General features: G+C 43.5%; 1 protein-coding gene across 3 annotated transcripts in view; it reads right to left on the bottom strand.

The window, feature by feature from the left end:
• Nucleotides 1–436: 436 nt before the first annotated feature.
• LOC147706905 (epoxide hydrolase 1-like) overlaps nucleotides 437–20,642 on the bottom strand; it is a 289,615-nt gene continuing 269,409 nt past the window's right edge. For all 3 annotated transcript variants that reach the window (XM_086926163.1, XM_086926165.1, XM_086926164.1), the window contains 3 exons: nucleotides 16,784–16,892; nucleotides 7,970–8,095; nucleotides 437–1,112 (listed from right to left, as the gene is read on the bottom strand). In XM_086926163.1, coding sequence (XP_086782289.1) covers nucleotides 911–1,112; nucleotides 7,970–8,095; nucleotides 16,784–16,892 — 437 coding nt within the window. In that variant the 3' untranslated portion in view covers nucleotides 437–910. The remainder of the gene's footprint in view (nucleotides 1,113–7,969; nucleotides 8,096–16,783; nucleotides 16,893–20,642) is intronic.

Below are 20,642 nucleotides of genomic sequence, written 5' to 3'. Positions count from 1 at the left end.
ACATGCGTCCAGACATTTACCACACCTGATCACACTAATCTTCAGAGGATTTCTTTTATTTCTTTAATTAGGAAGCCAGCCGTTTGGCTTTTTCAATGGTTATGGTTTTTAATAAGCAATTACATTGCCTGGACCTAAAACTACACATGCTTAATGTTCTTCTCCATTAGTAGTTTAATACTTGCTGTATGCTGAATTATATAGTTAATTTCAGAACAGGCCATACAACACTGATCAAACATGGTTTAAAGAATACACTGCGGAACAGCTCACTGGTTACTTGGAACGATGAAGCCATCTTCAATGGTACTGAAAGCAACTTCTGCTAAGCGTAACAATCTTTGTGGAACATTACTAAATTCACATCAAAGATATTTAAAACAAATATTTTTTAATCTTTGTAACTCTATTAGTAGAATCAATAAAACACAAAGGCTGGAAAAGGACAAATCTTTATTTTTGCATAGAGAAAATGAACTTGTTGAAGCAAACTTTAAACTAAGCACATCTCTCCTGAGGAAATTAATGTAAATGAACAGAAAATAATTACATAGAAGGCCTATAGATGTCGTTTTTTGAGATGCAGAAAGTCTTATAATGGATATTGCCAAGTTCGGAAACTACATTTACAACACTAGAATCAATGTCTGCTATGGTGATTTGGTCTACACTAGAATATGCATTCTTTACCTTACATTGTGTGTGTAAGATTACATGATTACAGTATATTCCAAAACAGTCTCCTCAATGTTCCACAAACATTTCCTGTTTGAAAGTTGCTAACTTCTTAAACTTCCTGTCTTACAGCGCTGGTTGATTAAATGACTGGCCCGGTACAGAGGTTGGGCACGCTTGGCTAGATGCACGGAAGCTGGGCTGTGTACCAGAAACACCCTTCTCATCTTAGAAGTTACTTTCTTTCCACTTTCCCCACAAACTGCCGGATATCTGCGGCTAGAATTTCTGGTTGCTCAAAAGCTGCGAAGTGGCCACCACGGGGCATGTCGGTGAATGAGACGATATTCGTGAATTTCTTCTCCGACCACGCGGGAGGTGCGTGTACCAGTTCCTTGGGGAACGATGCAACTCCAGTTGGTACTTTTACTTTAACTCTGCAAACAAATATAATTGGAACTGTAAGTAATACTCCTCACTGACCATGCAATACATTTTGTACCTACGTTGTTTATGCAGTGCACATTGCCTAATTTAATTGCTTCTAGGCTCTCTGGAGAAACAACAGTTGAGATAGGAGTAAGACGCTGGCCAACAGTACATTGATCTCTCAGCATTAATGATATTTTTGTTTAGTTTATTATAGAAATGGAAATCACCACAACTTCGGTAGTGGTCATGCCCACCAATCTAAGGGGCACGCAATGTTATTTATGCCTACATGTGCAAACTTTCACCTGAAAAGTGAAAGTTTTAGTTTTTTTTATTCCACTGCAGGTTCATTTTAATTGCAGACATTTGGGAATACACAAAATACCTAGTTGAAGTGCGCCCTAAAGTCTGGCTCCTTGGTAATGTCTATGCTCCATGTCACATGTATTTGATATGTAAAGAATTAGCAGAAGCAGATGTGGGATCCTAGTCCTTCAGATGGAAGATAGTGGTTGAGTATGGTTGCGCAGAGTTTTGCCCGTTTAGCTACATTTACAGTACATTTTCAATGTGAGAGTAAATATATATGTACATATACTCACACCCCTAAATATAAATGTATACATTTAAAGGGAAAATGTACACTTAAATATTAAAAAGTAAACATTCAATATGGCTATAACTTAATAAAATAAGAACAATTAAAAACTTAAATGAAATACAAAAATCCAACATAAACATATAAGGCACGTACTACATCAAAGTTATAGAAATTCAAAATTGTGGAAGTCCAAATAGTGAAATAAAACGCCCATATGACTGCTGTGTCATAGTGATGGCCACCCAGCATTATTTAGGGCAGGCCGACTGTCAGTTGTATTCCCTACCTGGAATCTTCATACGAGACCTGGGGGTCTCTGGCAGGGAGACCACATAATGGCCCAGAAGATCAGGGAGCAAACTTTATGCATGTTGGGCCACTGTTAAGCAATAACAATCTTCCACATCAGACGTTTGTTCTTGTAGAACACAGTACTTTGATGCAAAGAGAAGATGACGAACCAATTGCCTGATGCTATTCTTGAAAGTCTCAATAAATAAACGATGACCGAGAAATCTCTGCACCAGGTTAGTGAGCAAATTCTTCTAAGTTCTGATTGTAAAAACGATTTCCCTCTCCACTAGTTAGGTTGGGGCTATTTTCCACACAAAATGAGAGTTCCCGCGTAATGGTGTTTCAAAGGTTGAAAACTTTAAAAGTAGGTGCTCGTAGAAGAGACCCCAAAACCCTTTCACGCCATGGTCTGTCTATTATAGTCTCTGTGCATCCCTAGAGGTGTGGAGGACAGAACAACAGGTTGACCACGGTAGCGAGATAGCAAGGTTAAAGATAAATTCACATCTTCTTTAGGCATCACCAGGGACTTCAGTAGGTCTCAGCCTCGCTTGGTTCTAGGGCTCTATTTTTGTTCTTTTATAGTCTGCGCCACCCACTATTATACCAAGTACTCCATCTGCCTCCTGGGTTGTTTTGTTTAAGTTCATTTACAATTGACAGCACATTTCTATATGTGGCAGGTCCTCTTCACTGTCAAAGGAATCTATTAGAAAATGATGCAGTTACAAAGGTCTGTCGACTCTGTCTGGGCTGCAGCCGATGAACCTAACCGGTTTCCCTCTTACCGATTCTAGCATTTCTGCTTTATTATACAGGTCAGTGCGCTGTGTTCTTTCAAGATAGTCTAGTTTGTACTCTCAATGAGCAACAAGAAATAATCTATCTATTTTTCCATTTCTTGGGTCATGGGTACCAATTTTGGGTACCATCGGCTACCCCCTGCTTGACCTCTGGTACTCCTGTTACTGTCCTTGCTACCTATGGTTTAAAGGGACATAAAACAGCAACAGGAACAGAAAATAAACACCACATTACAAGTCTTGTTAACTCTCTGTTGTTTCCACAGTTTGTCCTTCCCAGTAAGACTCAGCAGGAAATAGGGGGTTGTCGAGTTGAGAGTGGGACAAGGTGTCACGTCTATGATATCATCGGGAACCAAAAGTGCATGATGCCACTTCTGCAAGCCCAGGCACTTTAGTGGCGAGACAATGTCCATGTTTTCTGGGCCTCTGTTGTTCCCTGCAATGCAATTTTCTGTGCAGTTTGGTAATCGATGGGCCGCAAGGAAATGCCTCGAGTTTTCAGTATGTCATCAGCAGTGGCAAAGTCAGGTGTGGGTGCTTTTTCCAAGATTAGTTTATCAGGGCTCTCAATTTGAGGCCTGTGCACTTTTTACACTTCATCACCAGGACCATGTACCAAGGACCATGTACCAACGACCTCTGCCCCTCCTGGTGGTTACTCCATTGTTAATTATTTCCTCTCCTACACACTTCCATTTATTCTCTAGCCTGAATAGACACCCAGTTCCGTTCACTGCAAATTTGGGGACCTGTGGCTTTCTGCCGTCTTGTTCACAGACTTATTTTATTTATTTATTTATTTAAACTTATAAAGCACGCAGCTACCCGCAGTGGGTTTCCCGGCGCTAAGGGACAGAAAAAAGAAGAAGACGTTTGCATGCTGATCTAACTGATGGGAAGCTTCTATTTACTGCTGAACGAGCCAAGTTTTAAGTCCTTTGCGGAAACGGAAGAGGTTGGTTTCTGTCTTCAGGGTTACAGGGAGAGTATTCCACAATTTCGGACCTAGATGGGCAAAAGACCGGCCTCCCATTTTTGCTAGCCTAAATCTGGGAATGGAAAAATCACCATTCCCTGAGGATCTCAGAGTTCGGCTAGGTTTGTAGGTATGGATAAGGCCCTGAAGATATTTTGGGGCTGAGCCTTGTTTGATTTTGAAAACATGACAAAGGGCTTTGAATTTAATTCGGCTTGGGATTTTGAGCCAATGAAGGTCCCGGAGTGCTGGAGGCAGATGTTCTCCTGGGAACGTTGCGGAGTAGCCGAGCGGCCGCATTCTGGACAACCTGGCGGTTTTTTATGGTTGTCACGTCGGCTCCAAGGTAGAGGACATTGCCATAGTCCAGGCAGGAAACAACCAACGCCTGGACTACAGTTCTTTGTGTGGAGAGGGGCAATATCTACAGGACTTTTTGAAGCCATCTCAGGGTGGCGAAACAGATAGAGGCCACCTTCACAGCCTGCTGTCTCATTGTAAGTTTATCGTCAATGAGAAACCCTAGATTGCGTACTACAGTGGCGGGCTGAGGGGTAGGTCCCATGTCATTTGGCCAATGGTGGGGGCCCCAAAGATCCTTATCCTTGCCTAGTATTACAACCTCGGTCTTGTCCCCGTTTAATTTTAAGAAATTGCTTTTCATCCACTCAGAGACTCGGGTCAGACCTTCTTTCAGGGCAGAGGTGTTGTTTCTCTCTTTATTAGAAACAGAGAAGATGATTTGTGTGTCGTCGGCTTAGGAGTATAGAGTGAGACCGGCTTCCTCCACAATGGTGGCCAGGGGTCTTACATAAATGTTAAATAATAAAGGACTGAGTATGGAACCTTGGGGGACGCCGTACGCCAACGGACAAATATTTTATGAGGCAAAGGTAGAGAAGACCTGAAAGGTTCGACCACTCAGAAAAGAGGCTATCCAGGCAAGCGCAGCGCCCTCCAAACCTAGGGACTGAAGAGTTGTAAGGAGGATGGAATGTGACACAGTGTCGAACGCCGTGCTCAGATCGAGGAGAATGAGAGCGGATGTCTCTCCGCGATCGACACTATGTCGCAAACTCTCGGTTACTCCTAAAAGTGTGGATTCAGTCGAGTGATGTGCTCTAAAGCCCGACTGGGATGGATGTAGAAATCCCGAGCTCTCGACGAGATGGGTTAGTTGTGCGTTAATGTGCTTTTCCAGGATCTTTGATAGAATGGGAAGCAGTGAAATTGGTCTGAAGTTTGATAAGTTGGCAGTATCAACTCCAGCCTTTTTCTGTAAGGGATCAATCATGGCATGCTTCCATTCCTGTGGGATAAATGACTCAGATAATGAGGAGTTAAGAAGTTGCTTTAACACAAGGCGTGGGCCAGGATCAAGTTGTTTTAAAATTTTGGCTGGTACCGGATCCCCTGGGGAACCCGATTTAATACTATCCAGGCAGGAGGAGAAGGACACGTCATCAAAGGGTAACCAGTTAGTAAGTTTGGCCGTTGTGGAAGGCAGATGCCCGGGAGTCAGTGCTGATTCAGGCATCAGTGTGTCATCGGATATAGGGTGACTTAATGAATCATAGATACGTTCTACTTTAGATATGAAGAAGTCGGCTATAGAATTGCATTGAGTTGCGTCTAGGGCAGGGGGAGCCGGTGACAAGTCCGCTCCTGTTAGTTTTTTCACAACGGAGAAAAGTGTGCGAGGACAGTTTTGGGCATTGGTAACAGTGTTAGCAACATAGGTAGCTCTGGCTATTTTGCTTTGATGGTGGTAGTCCCTGAGGGCTTCCTTATAGGCACTTTACGGGAGGCGGAGTAGGAACGTCTCCATCTCCTTTCAAAGATTTTACAGTGAGATCTCATGCGCTTTAGGTCTTCAGAGAACCAGGGTGCAGGAGGTCGGTGGGATGAACGGTTTTGGTAGAACTCAACCATTTAGATACTTTGGTATTTAGCGCAGATGTGGACGTATCGGTGTTAGGGAGGGTGTTCATCAAATGCTTGTTGAAGTCGGTTATGTCAAGCTTACTCCACCGACGTATAAGCACATCCTTACTGCCATTATCACTAGTCAGGGTTGTGACTCGAGGTAAGGCGAAGTGTACGGCATAGTGATCCGACCATTCGAGGGGGCGCGCAGAAGAAGAACATTCGAGTGGGAGATTGGAAAGGACAGGGTCCAATAAGTGCCCTGCAGAGTGTGTTGGCCCTGAATTGCTTAACATGATGTTTAGAGCTTCTAGCTCAGATAAGAACAGTTTGCTAGCATTGCATTGATCATCTTCTAGATGGAGATTCAGATCGCCGAGGATGGTAAAATTGGCTGCCTTCAGGGAAAGAGGAGCAATGGTGTCTGCAAAGGACGCCGTCCAGGTATTCGAGTTTTCAGGGGGACGATAGATCAGAAGACCAGATAGAGTAAACTGGGGGCTGATTGCAAGTTTGAAATGTCCAGCTTCACAACCGAGCAAGGGGAAGGCATCAAAAGTGTAATTAGATTTAAAGATTATTGCGATACCACCTCCTTTTCCCATGTCTCTGTCTTTCCTGACTATTACGTAGCCATCGGGAATCGCCACAACAATGTCTGGGCCCGAGCTCTCATGAAGCCAGGTTTCCGTAAGGAATACGGCATCTGGTTTTTAATCAGTTAAGAGGTCGTGGATTTTATTCTTGTGTTTTGGAAGCGATCTACAGTTTATGCTCCAGAACTGTAGTTTAGTGCAGGAGGGAGGAGTTTTAAAAACCCCTTGTTCTACCCCTAGGTTTACCCCGTTTATGCAAGAGCTTCATTTGGTTGCACATAGACATCCGGCCCATGGAGAAGCCGCAGTTAGTGCAGTAAAAAATATGAATTGGCAATATACATGAAGTGCATTGTGCTAAAGGAAGGTATCTAAGCCGTTTTAACTCTTCCCCAGTATAGGTGGTAGTCATACCGTGGGGAACAGGGATAATTGCAGCAGGAACAGGGTCAGTGGCCCCTGGGCCCGTCCTGGCGTGGACGGGCATAGACGGGCTTGACTCTGGCGCAACTTCGGCGCAGGTCCGGTGCATCCGCTGATCGCGTCCGCTGCGCGGATGCAAGCCCCTCCCTTTTATGCTGGCCAATCAAGAGCGTGCAAACGCTGCCTCCAACTAAGATGGCCGCTACAGTGGTTTTACCCGCCCGGGACTCAGCTGTCTCAGCGCTCAAATCGGCTGGAGTTGGTCCGAGTGACGGGGAGGTTCCGTGACAACTAAGGTACCGCTTTTTAATCAAGCGGAGGGCAGGGAGGGATAAACCACCACTAATCAATTAAAGCGGTAGAAATCACAATATCTTTCTTACAATTTTAAAAGCTTCGTAGTCAAGCTGGTGATAGTTAAAATACGTTGTATAAAGGTGCAGGAAAACAAACTCAACAAAGTAAAATAGCTACCTCCCAGCTTCCGCCTCAGGAGGGGAAAAGCATACAGCAAATTGGAGAGCCTGTCCCTGGGGAACCCTTTGATGCTGGCCACTCAAGAGCGTGCAAACGCTGCCCCCAACTAAGATGGCCGCTACAGTTGTTTTACCCGCCCGGGACTCCGCTGTCTCAGATACTGGTGCTACCCCCTAGATCACCTGTGGAATTTGGGGCGATTTGTCTACTTGAACTGATTTTGCTCCTGATGTATCTTTACAGATGATACCCCTAAGGCAGACCTCTCTCTACTCTCCCACCATGTTTTTTTATAGTTAGTTCGCCTCGGTCATGCTTCGTACCTCCTCGCTGCAAACACTCTTATTGCTTTATCATGCTTACCGGTCTTATTTTATGTTGCACCTCTGCGGCGGCAATCGTCCTCTCCCTATCAAGTGGGCGGTGGGATAGGGCAAACGCTTCTCGGTTATGTCTGCTGTTGATGAAAGTCCTAGAAAGGCTACAATATTTTTCCTGTTTCCCTGTTCCACACGATTACAAGCATGGGTAAAACTGGGATTCTAAATGTTCTGGTTAATCATTCTTGACTATAAAATAATGGACAATGGCCAATCAATTTCCAAACTGGGCAACAATATTTGCAAAGTCAGATCACGGTCAATGCCCCAACCAATGGGTTACCTATTTTTAAAATGGATGTTCCTGTTTTTAACTTATCATTTAGCTACGAGAAAGGCTACCCAGGAAAAGAAATTCAAAACATTTTGACGGACATACTCACCGCTCATGCTTCTTGTGACCAAGACCTTCTCCCAGGTTCTCCTTATAGAAACGCATGGAGGGGACGATGGAGCCCGAAACCCAATAAATCATAATACAGGTTAAAAGTTCGTCCAGAGAGTAGTTCCTTAACAGAAAAAAAGCATTGGAATATATTACCTTAAAGACACATGTATGCACATTTATCTGTACTTTTCTAAAAAGCAGGCATTTAGGAAGGTAATCTGTTTCATCCAAAACTAATTTGTGGCCCAAAGAAAAGTAATGTAGATGCCTTATCAAGGGAGGAGCTGAACAAGCATTGTAAGGAAATGTAAGATGAAATCAGTCTTGGACACGCTGGGCCTTATCCAGTTGTCATCAAGTCATCAGATATTTTGATAATTGTATTAGTGTTGCAACTGATGTAGTTTTTACAGGTCACAGGGAGATAACATGTTAAAGAGTTTAAGAACAAGAGAACTGAATAGGATTCTTGAGGCAAGGCATGGCTGGAGGTTAGCTTCAGCGCTCTTCCCCTCCATCTGCTCGCCTCTCGTACAAGAAAAACGTAAAGCAATTTGCCTGGTCCAGACTTTTTGTGTCAGGCATCAGAGAGCTTCAAGCTCCTCATTCCACCTTCAAGGCACTCTGCATCATCCAGGTGGACGTGGAGAAGTGTGGCTCACTGGTTAGAGGAGGCAGACCTGGAAGCAGAGGTCAGCCCGGGACCAGGGTTCAATTCCCGGCTCGGCGGGGTCTTGAGTCCTAAAATGTCCATGGAATCGACAATTCTCTCTCCGGTGCCTACTCGATTCACGGGTTCACACTCTGCGACTCTGGGCAATAGCTTGCTTAATCTCCACAACGGCCCCTCGCGGTGGCATGCCTGGCTTTCACCTTGCAGATACCCTGCCGGGGTTATCTCACAGGGGAATACCAGGACGGGTTCCCTAAGCAAGCGCTTAGAGACCAGTTGGTGATTTGCGCTATATAAATTCCTGTACATTTCCATTTACATTTACATCTAAGCTGAATTCCAACCATATTCACAGAACAGAACACTGCATTCTAGGCCTTCATCTCAGCTGTCCATGCAGGACTTATTCTTTTAGTATTGTATTTGTCTATTTCTTCTGTTTACAAAATACTTCAATGAAATCATTTTGAACTTAAAAGAACATTAGTGCAGGTGGAACTCTGATTTCCTGTACAAGTGGCAACACTATGGCGCGGCTTCCAGCAACAACAACAAACATACAAGCCCATTGAAAAGTCAGGGAGGAAGTAAAGACCTGGCTTTTACTTTACTAATCAGCTGAATAATTCTTTAATTTCAAACCAACAAAGACAAGAAACCTAAAAGAGCAACCGATAGAGGGCATCTACTCTGGTCGACTGCAAGCAGAGCAAGCTGTGGCTACTCCTCTCTATACAGCACTTATCCCGACTGCCTGTGTCCAGCAGATTCCACGTGTCAATCTCACAAAGATAACACCCCTGGGTGGAACACACTGAAACCTATTATTTGATATGGGGTAATTCTGAAGTGCAATCTCGACCAAAAGGGCAGTCAAGACATGTCTATAACAACAAGATAAACAAATGATAAATGCCCAACAGGATTACTGAGCCATGCAGAGCTATACAGGTGTACAAATTCAGGAAAAAACAGAAAAATTGCATCACTGAGTAGTGATGCAGAAGAGGGAAAGGATATAGGATAGGTTTAAATCAATTAGGTCCAGAATTTAGATCAAATCTAAGTCTGCCTTTGGATCAGGCTGTTGGCGCCAGAGTAGAGGAATAATGCACACCCAGCTTCAGGTCATGATTCTAGTCGCAGGCGCTGCAGGCAGCAACTCTCAGATGATCTTTCCTAGCCCAGAATACCCTCTGGGACAAGAGAACTCCCTCACTCCTTGGAATGCACTGGGCCCACCCCAGTTCCCACTCACTGGTCCTGTATGGTCAGTGATGAAACCACATATATTCATGTCATAAAAAACACAATTTTAAGTATTTTACTGCCCTGGGATTCACTAACAGATGTTTCTGCATTCCACAGTATCCGTCTGCAGTGATGCTGGAGTAAACATGCACCTCAAGGTCCCTGTCATCGTGCCATTATTAGGCTATGCTGGTTCAGCCGAGAAGTCATCCGGCCAGCGTTTTCATAAAGGACATTAGGCAATAGTCAAAGACAATTGTGCAATCAATTAAGGCTTTTTGGAGGGCATTGGTAGCCAGTGATCCTAGAACGAAGGCAGCCAGCACATTCCCAACCGGAGCACTCCTCCTGGTCAAACTTTTTGTGAAACTGGAGGTCAGAATGGGTCGAAGAAGAGGAGTTGGCCGCGAAGGCCATGCCTTCTTCTGATCAATGGAGCAGCTTTGTCTTAATCCCTCAGATGAAGCTAAGAAAAGGTTTGTTTGTTTTGCTCCATTTTTCTATCATATTGGGGTCTCTGTGGACTTTCTAACCCATACACTTCATTCTAGGATACATATTTAGCTCTAGTCACAAAATGACAGCAAGCGATCATCGCACTAAGCAGTAAAGTTTACATCAAGACTTTGCCAGGAGGAAAAGGAAGGAGTCATGATTGTGTAAAAGTGTAGAGGAAGGGTAACATCTTGTTTGGCTTTGAAGGCAGCTGGGAGGGTCTTTGAAGATGATGGTTAAGGGGTCGCGCTCAAGAGAGGAGTTTTAAGCTTCTTTCTGAATGCTGGAATGACTGTTTGGACCTTCTATCGGGAATGATGTTCTAGATGCACAGAGACAGAAGGCTTTGGAGTGAGAACGCTCGGTTACCACTCTTTTCTTTCTTGATTGCACAACATTGACTGCTTGAAGTGGTTCATATTTAAAATGGCTCTGCAAATGATGCAACAAGTCATCAAGTATATGTGGGAATCAACAGGCAACCACCAGCACAGGTCCATAGAAGATGGAGTGCCCTGCTCCCTGTTGAGGTCCTAAAGGATAACAGAAATTCTGCAGCCTTTTTTGCAGAAGTAGCATGTTATTCTACATTACAACAAGAGGCTGTGCCATCTGGGTTTTCTTGGGAATCCAGGCCCTGAATTAGAGTGTCCTGTTGCTGATGAATCCACAGGACTGCGGTGTCACTCAGGCTTCATGTAGGAAAGAGAATCCTGCATCTGAGCTTATCTTGCACTATTGGCCATGAGAATTAATTAAATTCTGGCTAGGTTCAGCTGGACGTAGGTCCTTGACACCCAGGTTAGGATTAGAATTGACGGGGTTCTTGAATAAGTAAGGCCCATACCTATGGAGACTTCCAGACAGAGGTGATGGTCTTTGGCATGTCTTTGGATTGCGATGGTCAAGAAGGACTCAGAACTTTCCTTTAGAGGTTAAAGATAATGGGAGACAGAAGCCACAAGCAACTAAAGTTGCCCATCTTTCGAAGATGGTGTCAGTTTGGTAGATAGGAGTCCGGTACCTATAAATGTCATGGAACTAGCCAGGATGTTGGTGAATATCGTATGGTCTATAGTGTAAAGGATGGCTGAGTAGACCACACGACCAGGACACTGGATTATCACTAGGGCCAGTGATAGCAACCATTGGCAAAGCCAATAGGTCTCACTTTAGACAATGGGTTTTAGGCAAGCTGTAGAGCATCCCTAATGGTGTGCATTATGGATAAATAAGAAAACGTATGATACGACTGCTTATTTAAAAAAATTTAAGATTAGAAAGGGGACTGCAAATGAAAAGAAAATGCATGAAATTCTTTTTTGAAGTGCGGGTGTAGGAAGCTACAGTGGGTGGGTTTGAGGGAAGTAACGTGGGGTTGTGGGAAGGTAAAACACACGGGCATGAAAGCAACAGGGGAAACTATTGTGGGATTATTCCGCTACATCAAATGTGTATCAAGAAGGTAACCCCTAGGCAGTGGTCACAGCGGAGAATGTCGGGGAGGCACCCCCTCAGCATGCTACGATGGACTTGTTATTTAACACTCTGAAACAAATGCAGGGGGAAGCAAGAGCAGAGAGTCGGAGGACTAGGCAGGCTACCAAAAAAATCCGAACCTCACTTAGGAAAGTGAATAAATTGTATGAAGAGGTGGCGGACAGGGTAACACACGTGGAGGAAAGAACTGCCAGACTGGAGGATAATATGGTGGAATGGCAGTCTTTCAAAACAGATCAAGAGAAAGTGGTAGAAGACCTACAATGGAAAATGGAGGATTTTGAAAATCGCCAACGGTGGAACAATGTCAGACTTCTAGGACTAGCTGAGGGGGTGGAAGGGCAGGATGCTAGGGGCTACGTGATTAATCTGTTAAAAGGAGCCTTCCCCGAGTCACAGTGGCAGTGGGAAACCGAGGTCCAAAGGGCGCATAGGTTCCCGCTCACATTAAAGAAAAGAAGGGATGCTACTCAAGAAAACCTGTCTAGGGCTATGCTGGTGTTTGTAGGAAATATTTTGGCAAGACAGGAGATCATGGATAAGGTTAGGCCAGATTCTAAAAAATCATACAACGGCACCACCTTTTTTGCAAGGCCTGATTTTTGCCACGTAACAGTTGAAAGAAGGTGAAAATTAAGGCAGTTAATCACGCCCTTCCAAGGTCAAGGCTCAGAGGCATACCTCTTGTTCGCTGCTAAGCTAAAAGTGATCTCAAGAGGCCAGGTCAGGATGTTTTATTCAGAGATCAAAGCAAGGCAGTTTCTTGATGAATTAAAAGACCAGAAAGGGGGACAGGCGAATAGAGGGAAAGAGCCACCAGCGATTAGAGAGGGTCCATAGGGATACCGCAGCAGATCCATGTAGGTTGGGGAAGGAGAGGGATGCGACAACTATGACCTACAGCAGTCACACATAGGTCATGCTTGACCTATTTGCCTGTAGAAAGGGGGAGGGCTGCCAGTGGGAGGGGGGGTGCATGGGATTAGGGTGAGGGAAGGGAGGGGGGGGGTCGGTGGTGGTGGAACGGTTTGTACAGCACACATTAACATAGCACAGCATCACACATTCTTGTTAGGCATATTAGGGAAGATTGGCGCAAAGCTCGTGGTTGAGAAGGAAATACCTAGCGAATACAGATGGCGTTAAAAATTGCTTCTATTAATGTCTGTGGCCTCAATGACGGGGGTAAAAGACAGAGGGTGGCTGCCATGTTGAGAATGTTACGTTTGGACATAATTTGTCTTCAGTAGACTTATATTGAGGGAAACAAACACTTGTTGGAACAGCTTGCATTCGAGGTACTTTCGCACACAAGGCAGGGGACTAAAACAAGAGGGGTGGCCATATTAGCCAGGAAGAGGGTGGTCACGGTTAGGAGGAAAAAAAGAAGATCAGTGGGGTAGGTGGGTAATGGTGGAGGGGGAAACGATAGCCAAAATTTTTATGTTTGTCTCTGTTTATGGCTCCACGGAAGACGATGCAGATATATTCGAATTTTTAGATTCAGAGTTACCTTTATGGCCAGAGCCGGTGGTCTGTTGCGGGGATTTTTTATATAAATGGGTTGGACGGGCTGGGCACGGTGGCTGGTCGAACTTACTCGGGCCGTAAGAAAAGGACCTGCCAAGCTATGCTCAATCTAGCACGACAACGCACTGGTGGACATGTGGGCACAGGGTAACCCGGCTGGCTCGGGCAGCACGTATTATTCGTCCCCCCATAAAATCACGGTTAGGCTGGACTACTTTTTTATCTCTAGTTCCCTGGTAGGTAGTAGCCAGTTGGAGAGGCTGCCAAGAATCTTGTCAGATCATGACCCGTTAGTTTTAACATTGTCACTGGGGGATCATAAGAAGAAGGAGCCATCTTGGACATTTGAGAGGGCCCTCCTAAAGAATGAGGAATACATCAAGCACATGCACGTTTGGATAGCTTCTTTTTTGGAAATTAATAGAGGGTCAGCCCCCCCCTCCCCCCCTCCCCCAGCAATGCTTGGGATGTATTTCAGGCTGGAATCAGGGGGGAAACCTTGAGTTACACGCTTTATAGAAACATACAGGAGCGGAATAGAATAGAAAAAATGCTTAAAGAGCTTGCAGCTCTAGAAGCACTTATAATCAGGGCTATAGCAAGGAAGGAGCCCTTGGTGGACATTCTCCTAAAAATTGATATAAATAAAGCAGAGGCAAGCGAAAGCATCTTCAGGAAAGCAGCCAGTAATTATTTAATCAAAAAAGAAAAATGCTACGAATTTAGCAAAAGGATTGGATACCTTTTGGCAATTCGGACGAGGCAGAATCTGGCAGCAGGAGAAATAAAGGAAATTTCAGACAGCAAGGGGGGAGTGGTGAATAAGGCAGAAGAGGTTAGGGAGGTCTTTAGAGGGTATTATGCAGCATTATATGATCAGCATCTTCCAACCTTGGAGGTAGAGACTACGGAATACCTTGAGGACATACCACACTCGGTATTAGAAGAAGAGGGCAAAGAGGACTTAGACCTCCCTTTCACACTACAGGAAGTGGGGGAGGCTGTGAATAAAGGCATAAAGAAAGTTGGGGATTTATGTGATCAGGGGGGAATGCTTCAGTTTCAAGAGCTACAAACTAAATTCAATTTAAGTAGTAGGAGCTTTAAGTACTTACAAGTGAGAAGTTTCTTTGCCAATAAACAGGGTGGTCCACTAGGATTTGGCCATTGCCAAATATTAGATTATGTAGAGTGCAGTGGGAACTGTTCGATTCTGCAGTTATATGCTGAACTGAATGCACTTAAAATAGATGACAGGGAGAAGCACGCCACCAAGTGGGCAGAGAAACTAGGATCACTACACGAGGGATTCCGGGACTCCTTGGATATGGGACGTACTTTATTATTTTCAGCAGCTCTACAAGCACAACATTATAAGACTTTGTACTCCCTGTACTACACTACTGCCAGAAAAGCGCGCGGGGGGGTGACTCAACCGATGCTGAAATAATCCACATATTCGCAGGCTGCCCACAGGTGTATTCCCTTAATACTGCAATCGAGCAGTTTATGGACACTTCGCAAGGGGTTAGGGTAACCTTGTCGCCAGAATGAATAATCCTTGGGGTGTCGGGAGTAGCAGGTGGTCAGGCTACGGAGTTCTTATTTACGGCCATGGCAGTATACCGCATATGCATAGCAAAGGCCTGGCTAGACAAGGTTCCTCCAACTTTCCAAACCTTGATCGTCAGGCTACTGTCTACATACAATTTAGAGAAAGCAATTTATGACAGGAAGGGTCGCAGAGCCAGAGCTCTGGGGTGCAAAATTTGGAGGCCCATAGCACATTGGAAAAGGGGGATGAACTGTCACCTAGATAGGACTCTTCCTGTAGCACGCTTTTCTAGGGATCTTTGCAATTTTTGCTTCTTTGTTTCTGTTTTTCTAACTCTTTACTATTGTTTAGCGTCAAGGGATTGTTAGGTAGCAGAGAGCTATCAGGAATATGTAAAAAGCGACTAAAATAATATGCCAAATTGCTTTCTCCTTTATATAAAAGAGTACTTTGTTTTCCCTTTTTTTTCTTGTTGGAAACGTGTTGAAATATGACTGGATATAGTGTGCTGTAACACTGGATGGAAATGTATATGTATAAAAAACCTTTTTAAAATAAAGATAAAAAAAAAAAGAACAGGGGAGAGGACACAAGAGTGAGCACAACATGGAGGAGGGTGGAGTGAAGCACAGAGGAGACAAGAGAGCACTGCAGAGTGCAGGGGAAGAGGAGTACACTACGGAGACATATTAAAAACAAATGCATCCTTGTGGACTGCTTAAGCAAAAAGAAGGTGGTGCTTGAAAAGGACGCTGTGAAAGCATAGATGCCAGTAAATAAAAATAGATGGTACAGAGGCTAGCTATGCTCCATGGGAGGGACAAACAGAATGACAAGCTGGAACACAAAGAAGAAACAGGTTGAGAGGAATGGTAAGCTATGGGTGGGTTCTAAACCCATGTATAGTCTTGGTAAGAACACAATGTTTTTCGCAACTTAGACAGATGCACTGCCCTGTAAAATAGACCTAAAATAGGATGCCTACCGCTGCCTGGTTGGTTACTTCCCTTTGCTGCGGCAAGATCTAAAACCAACCTGGTTGATGTGTATAGCAACATACTGTGACAATCTTAAAATACAATTGCCAACTACAACACAGAAGCTGCCAAGCACTGATGCCATCGGTATAATTCCAGATCAATTGGTACAATAAGCTTAAGGGTGTAATTTTACAGTGCCATTGATTATTCAGTGGTTTAAGAAATAAAAAGAATCTTAGAATGATTAAGTTACAATGACGGCTTTTTCTAATGAAGTATATCTCTGTACTTGGGCCTAGTTCATGGCTTCAGCTGTGACAGAAAATGTGAACCAGGACGCATGTTGGATTTGCACATGCAGTCATCGGCGTTTGCGTTCAGCTTGGAAGCTATTATGGTATACTTGAGATACACTGATATGGACTCACAGTGGCCAATGACGAGAGACAGCTAGGGCTAGTAGTTAATATAGCAAGCTGTAGTTACTTACTAAGATCTCATAATGGAGATTTGAGCTAATCTTGGAGCCTCTGTTGAGCACTTACCTCAGGCACCCGATTTTACTGTGAGGCGAGGGCTCTGATATGAATAATAACGTTGTAAATATTATCATATGAGAAGTGGTGAAGGTAACTGAATAAGAAATACTCTACTCAAGGGTCTACATAAAAGTGGAAGATGGATTACCCAACAGCGGCTATTAGCAGAACAAGGCTACCAGTTCAGCTACAATGTTTAACAGTACATGACAACAACTTTGTATATTGCATCCAACTTCAGTGTTTGGTGTTCAGATTTATTACGCCGCACATCTCAAGTACATACCGTTCTAGCCCCCCGTCCTCCAAATTACGAAACTCTGGATCGGTCCAGGTAGAAAACTTTTCCAAAATGTACGCAGCTAGTCCAACCGGGGAGCTGTTTAACCCAATACCTAGGAGAAAATACAGGAGGGAAAATTTCAGTACCAGAGAGCTTCCGTTCCCATTTATTGCTTTGGTTTATTATATTTGCCCCTCAGTTCTAACGTTTTACAAATACTCATCTCTTCATATCCACAAAGATAACAGCAGTGGAAAAATTTGGGTCAATGCTCACTTACACAGTGCAAACCACTCCCTCTGACGGCAGCGAGCCCCGCCCTCTCTAACTTGGATTTCAGTCCACAGAGAAAATTAAAATGACAACTTCCTATTATAGTTTTATTTTTTTGCAATGCTCAAAGAGCTTTAGGGCGATGCTCCTAAGCTTTAGCGGAAGAGCCTCCGATTGAAATAGTGTAGTATCCTGGTTTTAATGTGGTTCATGCTATGCTAATGGAATTTTGCACGAATGATGTAATATGGAATGTTGGGAGTGTGAGGTCACAGTTGAGAAGGGCTGAGCAGCATGCTGGCTGCTCCTGGTGGGGCTGAACATTTGGACATGTAACGTGTACACTTGTGGTATCCTGGTTTGGATACCATGTGCCTTTCCCACAGATCATCTTATTACAACAATAAATACTACTGAGCTACCACTACTAGTCTGGACCAAGTTATTACAATTTTATGGCGACGAGGAACCTCAAAGATGACAAACTACAATATAGCTAGGATACAACAAATAGCTTACTGAATTAAACGCTCGATGCAGTCTCCCTTGCGATTTACAAATTCCATTCCGGTCAGGTACTTTAGTAGAATTAAACTGAGTATCATTAATACTTTTTAGGATGAGCCTAGGAATCAGGACAAGCCGTCTGTTTGCAAAATAACTATTGTCAGCTCAACAAGAATTTACAGTGGACTTAAAGCCGACCCACTGTTTACCACTAGTTTGCTTTATTGCCACTAATATTAACTCACTTCTTATTACATGCCTTGAATTGTTAGTCTTGTGTTTGTACACCCTCCCCTCCCCCCTCGGTACAGCCTCTTTAATCGTGTCCCTCCACAGCTCAATTATAGGAAAATACTTTTTCTTATAGGTTAAAACTCAATGAGAGAGCATGTGTTTTACAGCCGTCTCCCTCGTGTACTTCCCTCACCCTCTGAACTCTGTGTTACTATTTCTTACCTGTGCTTCTCTCCCCCATACTCCGTGTTGCTCTTGCCTGTGTATTTCTCCCCTTCCTCTACCTTACTCTATCCCTCCTGTGCATTTCACCTCACACTGCCATCCTTGCTGAGTCCTTCCTCGTGTGCTACTTTTCCCTTTCTCTCCTCGGACTGCTACTCCGACCTGCTCCTCTGTTGCCACCATCCTCCCCTATACAGACAGCCACCTATAGCCCTATTTTTTTTTTATCTTAACTTGTTTTAGATGGATATGCGGCAAATTGCAGCCAACCCTCCCTTTTAAATGAACGCACTTTCCCTGTACTTCATTTTCATATTTTCTTTTATTTACGGATCCACCACAGAATGGTAATTTAAAAAAATTAAGTGGTTCCGAAGTCAAGCACTTGTGTGACTACAAAGTGACAAGACTGCTTTGCTAGGCCTTTTCCACCCATCTTCTGTTTTAAAAAATATATATATTTTTATTGTTTTTTTTTTCATTGTGACAAGAAAAATTAACATACAAATGACACATCTGCATACTTTGCGTTCCCTGTTGCAAGAATTCTAAGACGCAGAAGGACTGCAGCATGCTGATTCATAGTCCTATACAGCAGTAGAAATGCCCCGCTGCCACACAGGATCCCTTTCCCGCAGTTCACTTTAAAAAATACTTTGGAAGCTTAGCATTTTAAAAAAAGCATTGCCTTTTAAAAATGTGATGACTTAAGTCCTGTAACTATTTTGCACACCATAATACACAGTTGGCTATCATTTATCTTTTTCTTTCTACGCATATCTTCACTGCAAAAATGTTTTTGGTTCCGGCTCAAATGCAAAAGACCAATGACATGAATCAGATATGGTTAGTAACACTCAGACCACCACTCGCAACACCCGCCATGCTCAAAATACCAATTTGCCAACAGGAGAAAGTAAAGAGCTATCAAGAGAACAACATGGCAGACAACGCGGGTTGGGTGTTGCGGTGTTGTTAAATAACGGATTAATATTGGGGATTTTCAGCATTTGGGCCAGAAATACAACCCAGTCCCTTTTTCAGTGAATACAGGGGGCATTCAAATCAATTTTTGGCTAACCTTTTGAAATATTTGAAGAAAGTTTACCAAATTTCAGATACCATTTTGGGGTGCGCATGGGGTAACACAAAGGAAGTTAAGTGAATCTTGATTAGGGATTTAATGATTTATACAATGAAGAGAATTTAAAAAAATTTATATATTATCTAGTATCATTTTTCGATGTTCATGCAAACAATTGGAAAACAATTGGTAACTTTACGTGAAACAATGCAAAAGGAAATATGGAGCCTGCAAGATTAACATATTACAGTTATCACCAAATACGTGACTAATGCAGGCAAAATGGCATAATATTCCACCTGTACGCTTAGAAGCATAGTTGTCTACATATTTGTTACAGGGTAGTTTTTGAGTTCTTGTAATGAGTAATCTCTTTGCTAGTGGCTCTATAGTGCATTGCTACCTGTTCTCCTTGACTTGAGGTGCTCACTTAACCAAGTCCATTATGTTCTTCTAAGGGACTTCAAGTTTTTTATAACTATCTCCAGACAACCCCTCCCTTTACATTCCACCTTATCCGCTGGCATACACCAGTACACACTGTGGGTCCATTCCCCAGTGGGTGATGGTAATGGACTGGCCCATCATAGTGTTATATCTTTACTTGGTAAGGGCCATTCGGGTCTGGTGGCTCTGTGGACTAAGGCATCCACTGCAGGGGCCTGTGTTTGACCTCATAGTCACAGGTTCAAATCCCGGAGGGTCCACTCAGCCTTTTATCTATCTGAGGTCGATAAAATGAGCACCATTGAGTTGGGTAACAATAAACATCTGTTATTCTGCGCCAGGACACCTTCGGGTAATGGTGCGCTTTACAAATACACATGTTATAAGTGAACCAGAGTTTTGCCTCCAGATTGCTACCAACTGTATTTCCCTATGACGAGACACACTACAATAGGCGGATAGACGTAGACTTTTGGCCACAGCCTCATAAGCACATTTCAGTATTAGTTCACCCAAACATCCACAGCTGAACCTTTGCATCTTACACTGTATGGAGAGATATCATTTGGACCAAACAGGAACCCTATCCTGCTGATAGGTCCCGGGTGTATGCACATGATGCCTACCATAACCCATTTTCTATTGGGCGTATATCTTTTTCCACCTGGCTTTGATGCCATCTAGTGTTTTTTGTGTTTAGACCGTTAACATCATGAATATCAGAAATATGGTCTTTTTTTGCAATTCTAGCCTCTAATAATCTTACTTCTTGGGGTGGCACCTCTAGCTTTACCATCAGGTTCTTAATGCAAGAAGAAACTATGCTTGAGCTGCTAGTATTTAGATGTATGCATGTTTTGTAACCTAAATTCGGTGTGCAGTTGTTTAAATGGTTTTTAACATTTACCAACGGAATTCGGTATAAAGATGCTTTAGTCATTCAGGATAACAATATTGCAGTGGCCTGTAATAAACAAACACGGGAACCATACTGTGAACTCAATTGCTCTGCTTAGCCACTCATTTAAAATTAGGGTACAATGGGTGCACACTATGAGCTGAAAAACATATATCATATTATCATAACTGTAT

The sequence above is a fragment of the Lissotriton vulgaris genome, chromosome 6 (genome assembly GCF_964263255.1).
Source record: "Lissotriton vulgaris chromosome 6, aLisVul1.2, whole genome shotgun sequence".
Lineage (NCBI taxonomy): Eukaryota > Metazoa > Chordata > Amphibia > Caudata > Salamandridae > Lissotriton > Lissotriton vulgaris.
Note: the sequence above shows the minus strand (reverse complement) of the source record. Positions and strands in the feature narration are given on the sequence as shown.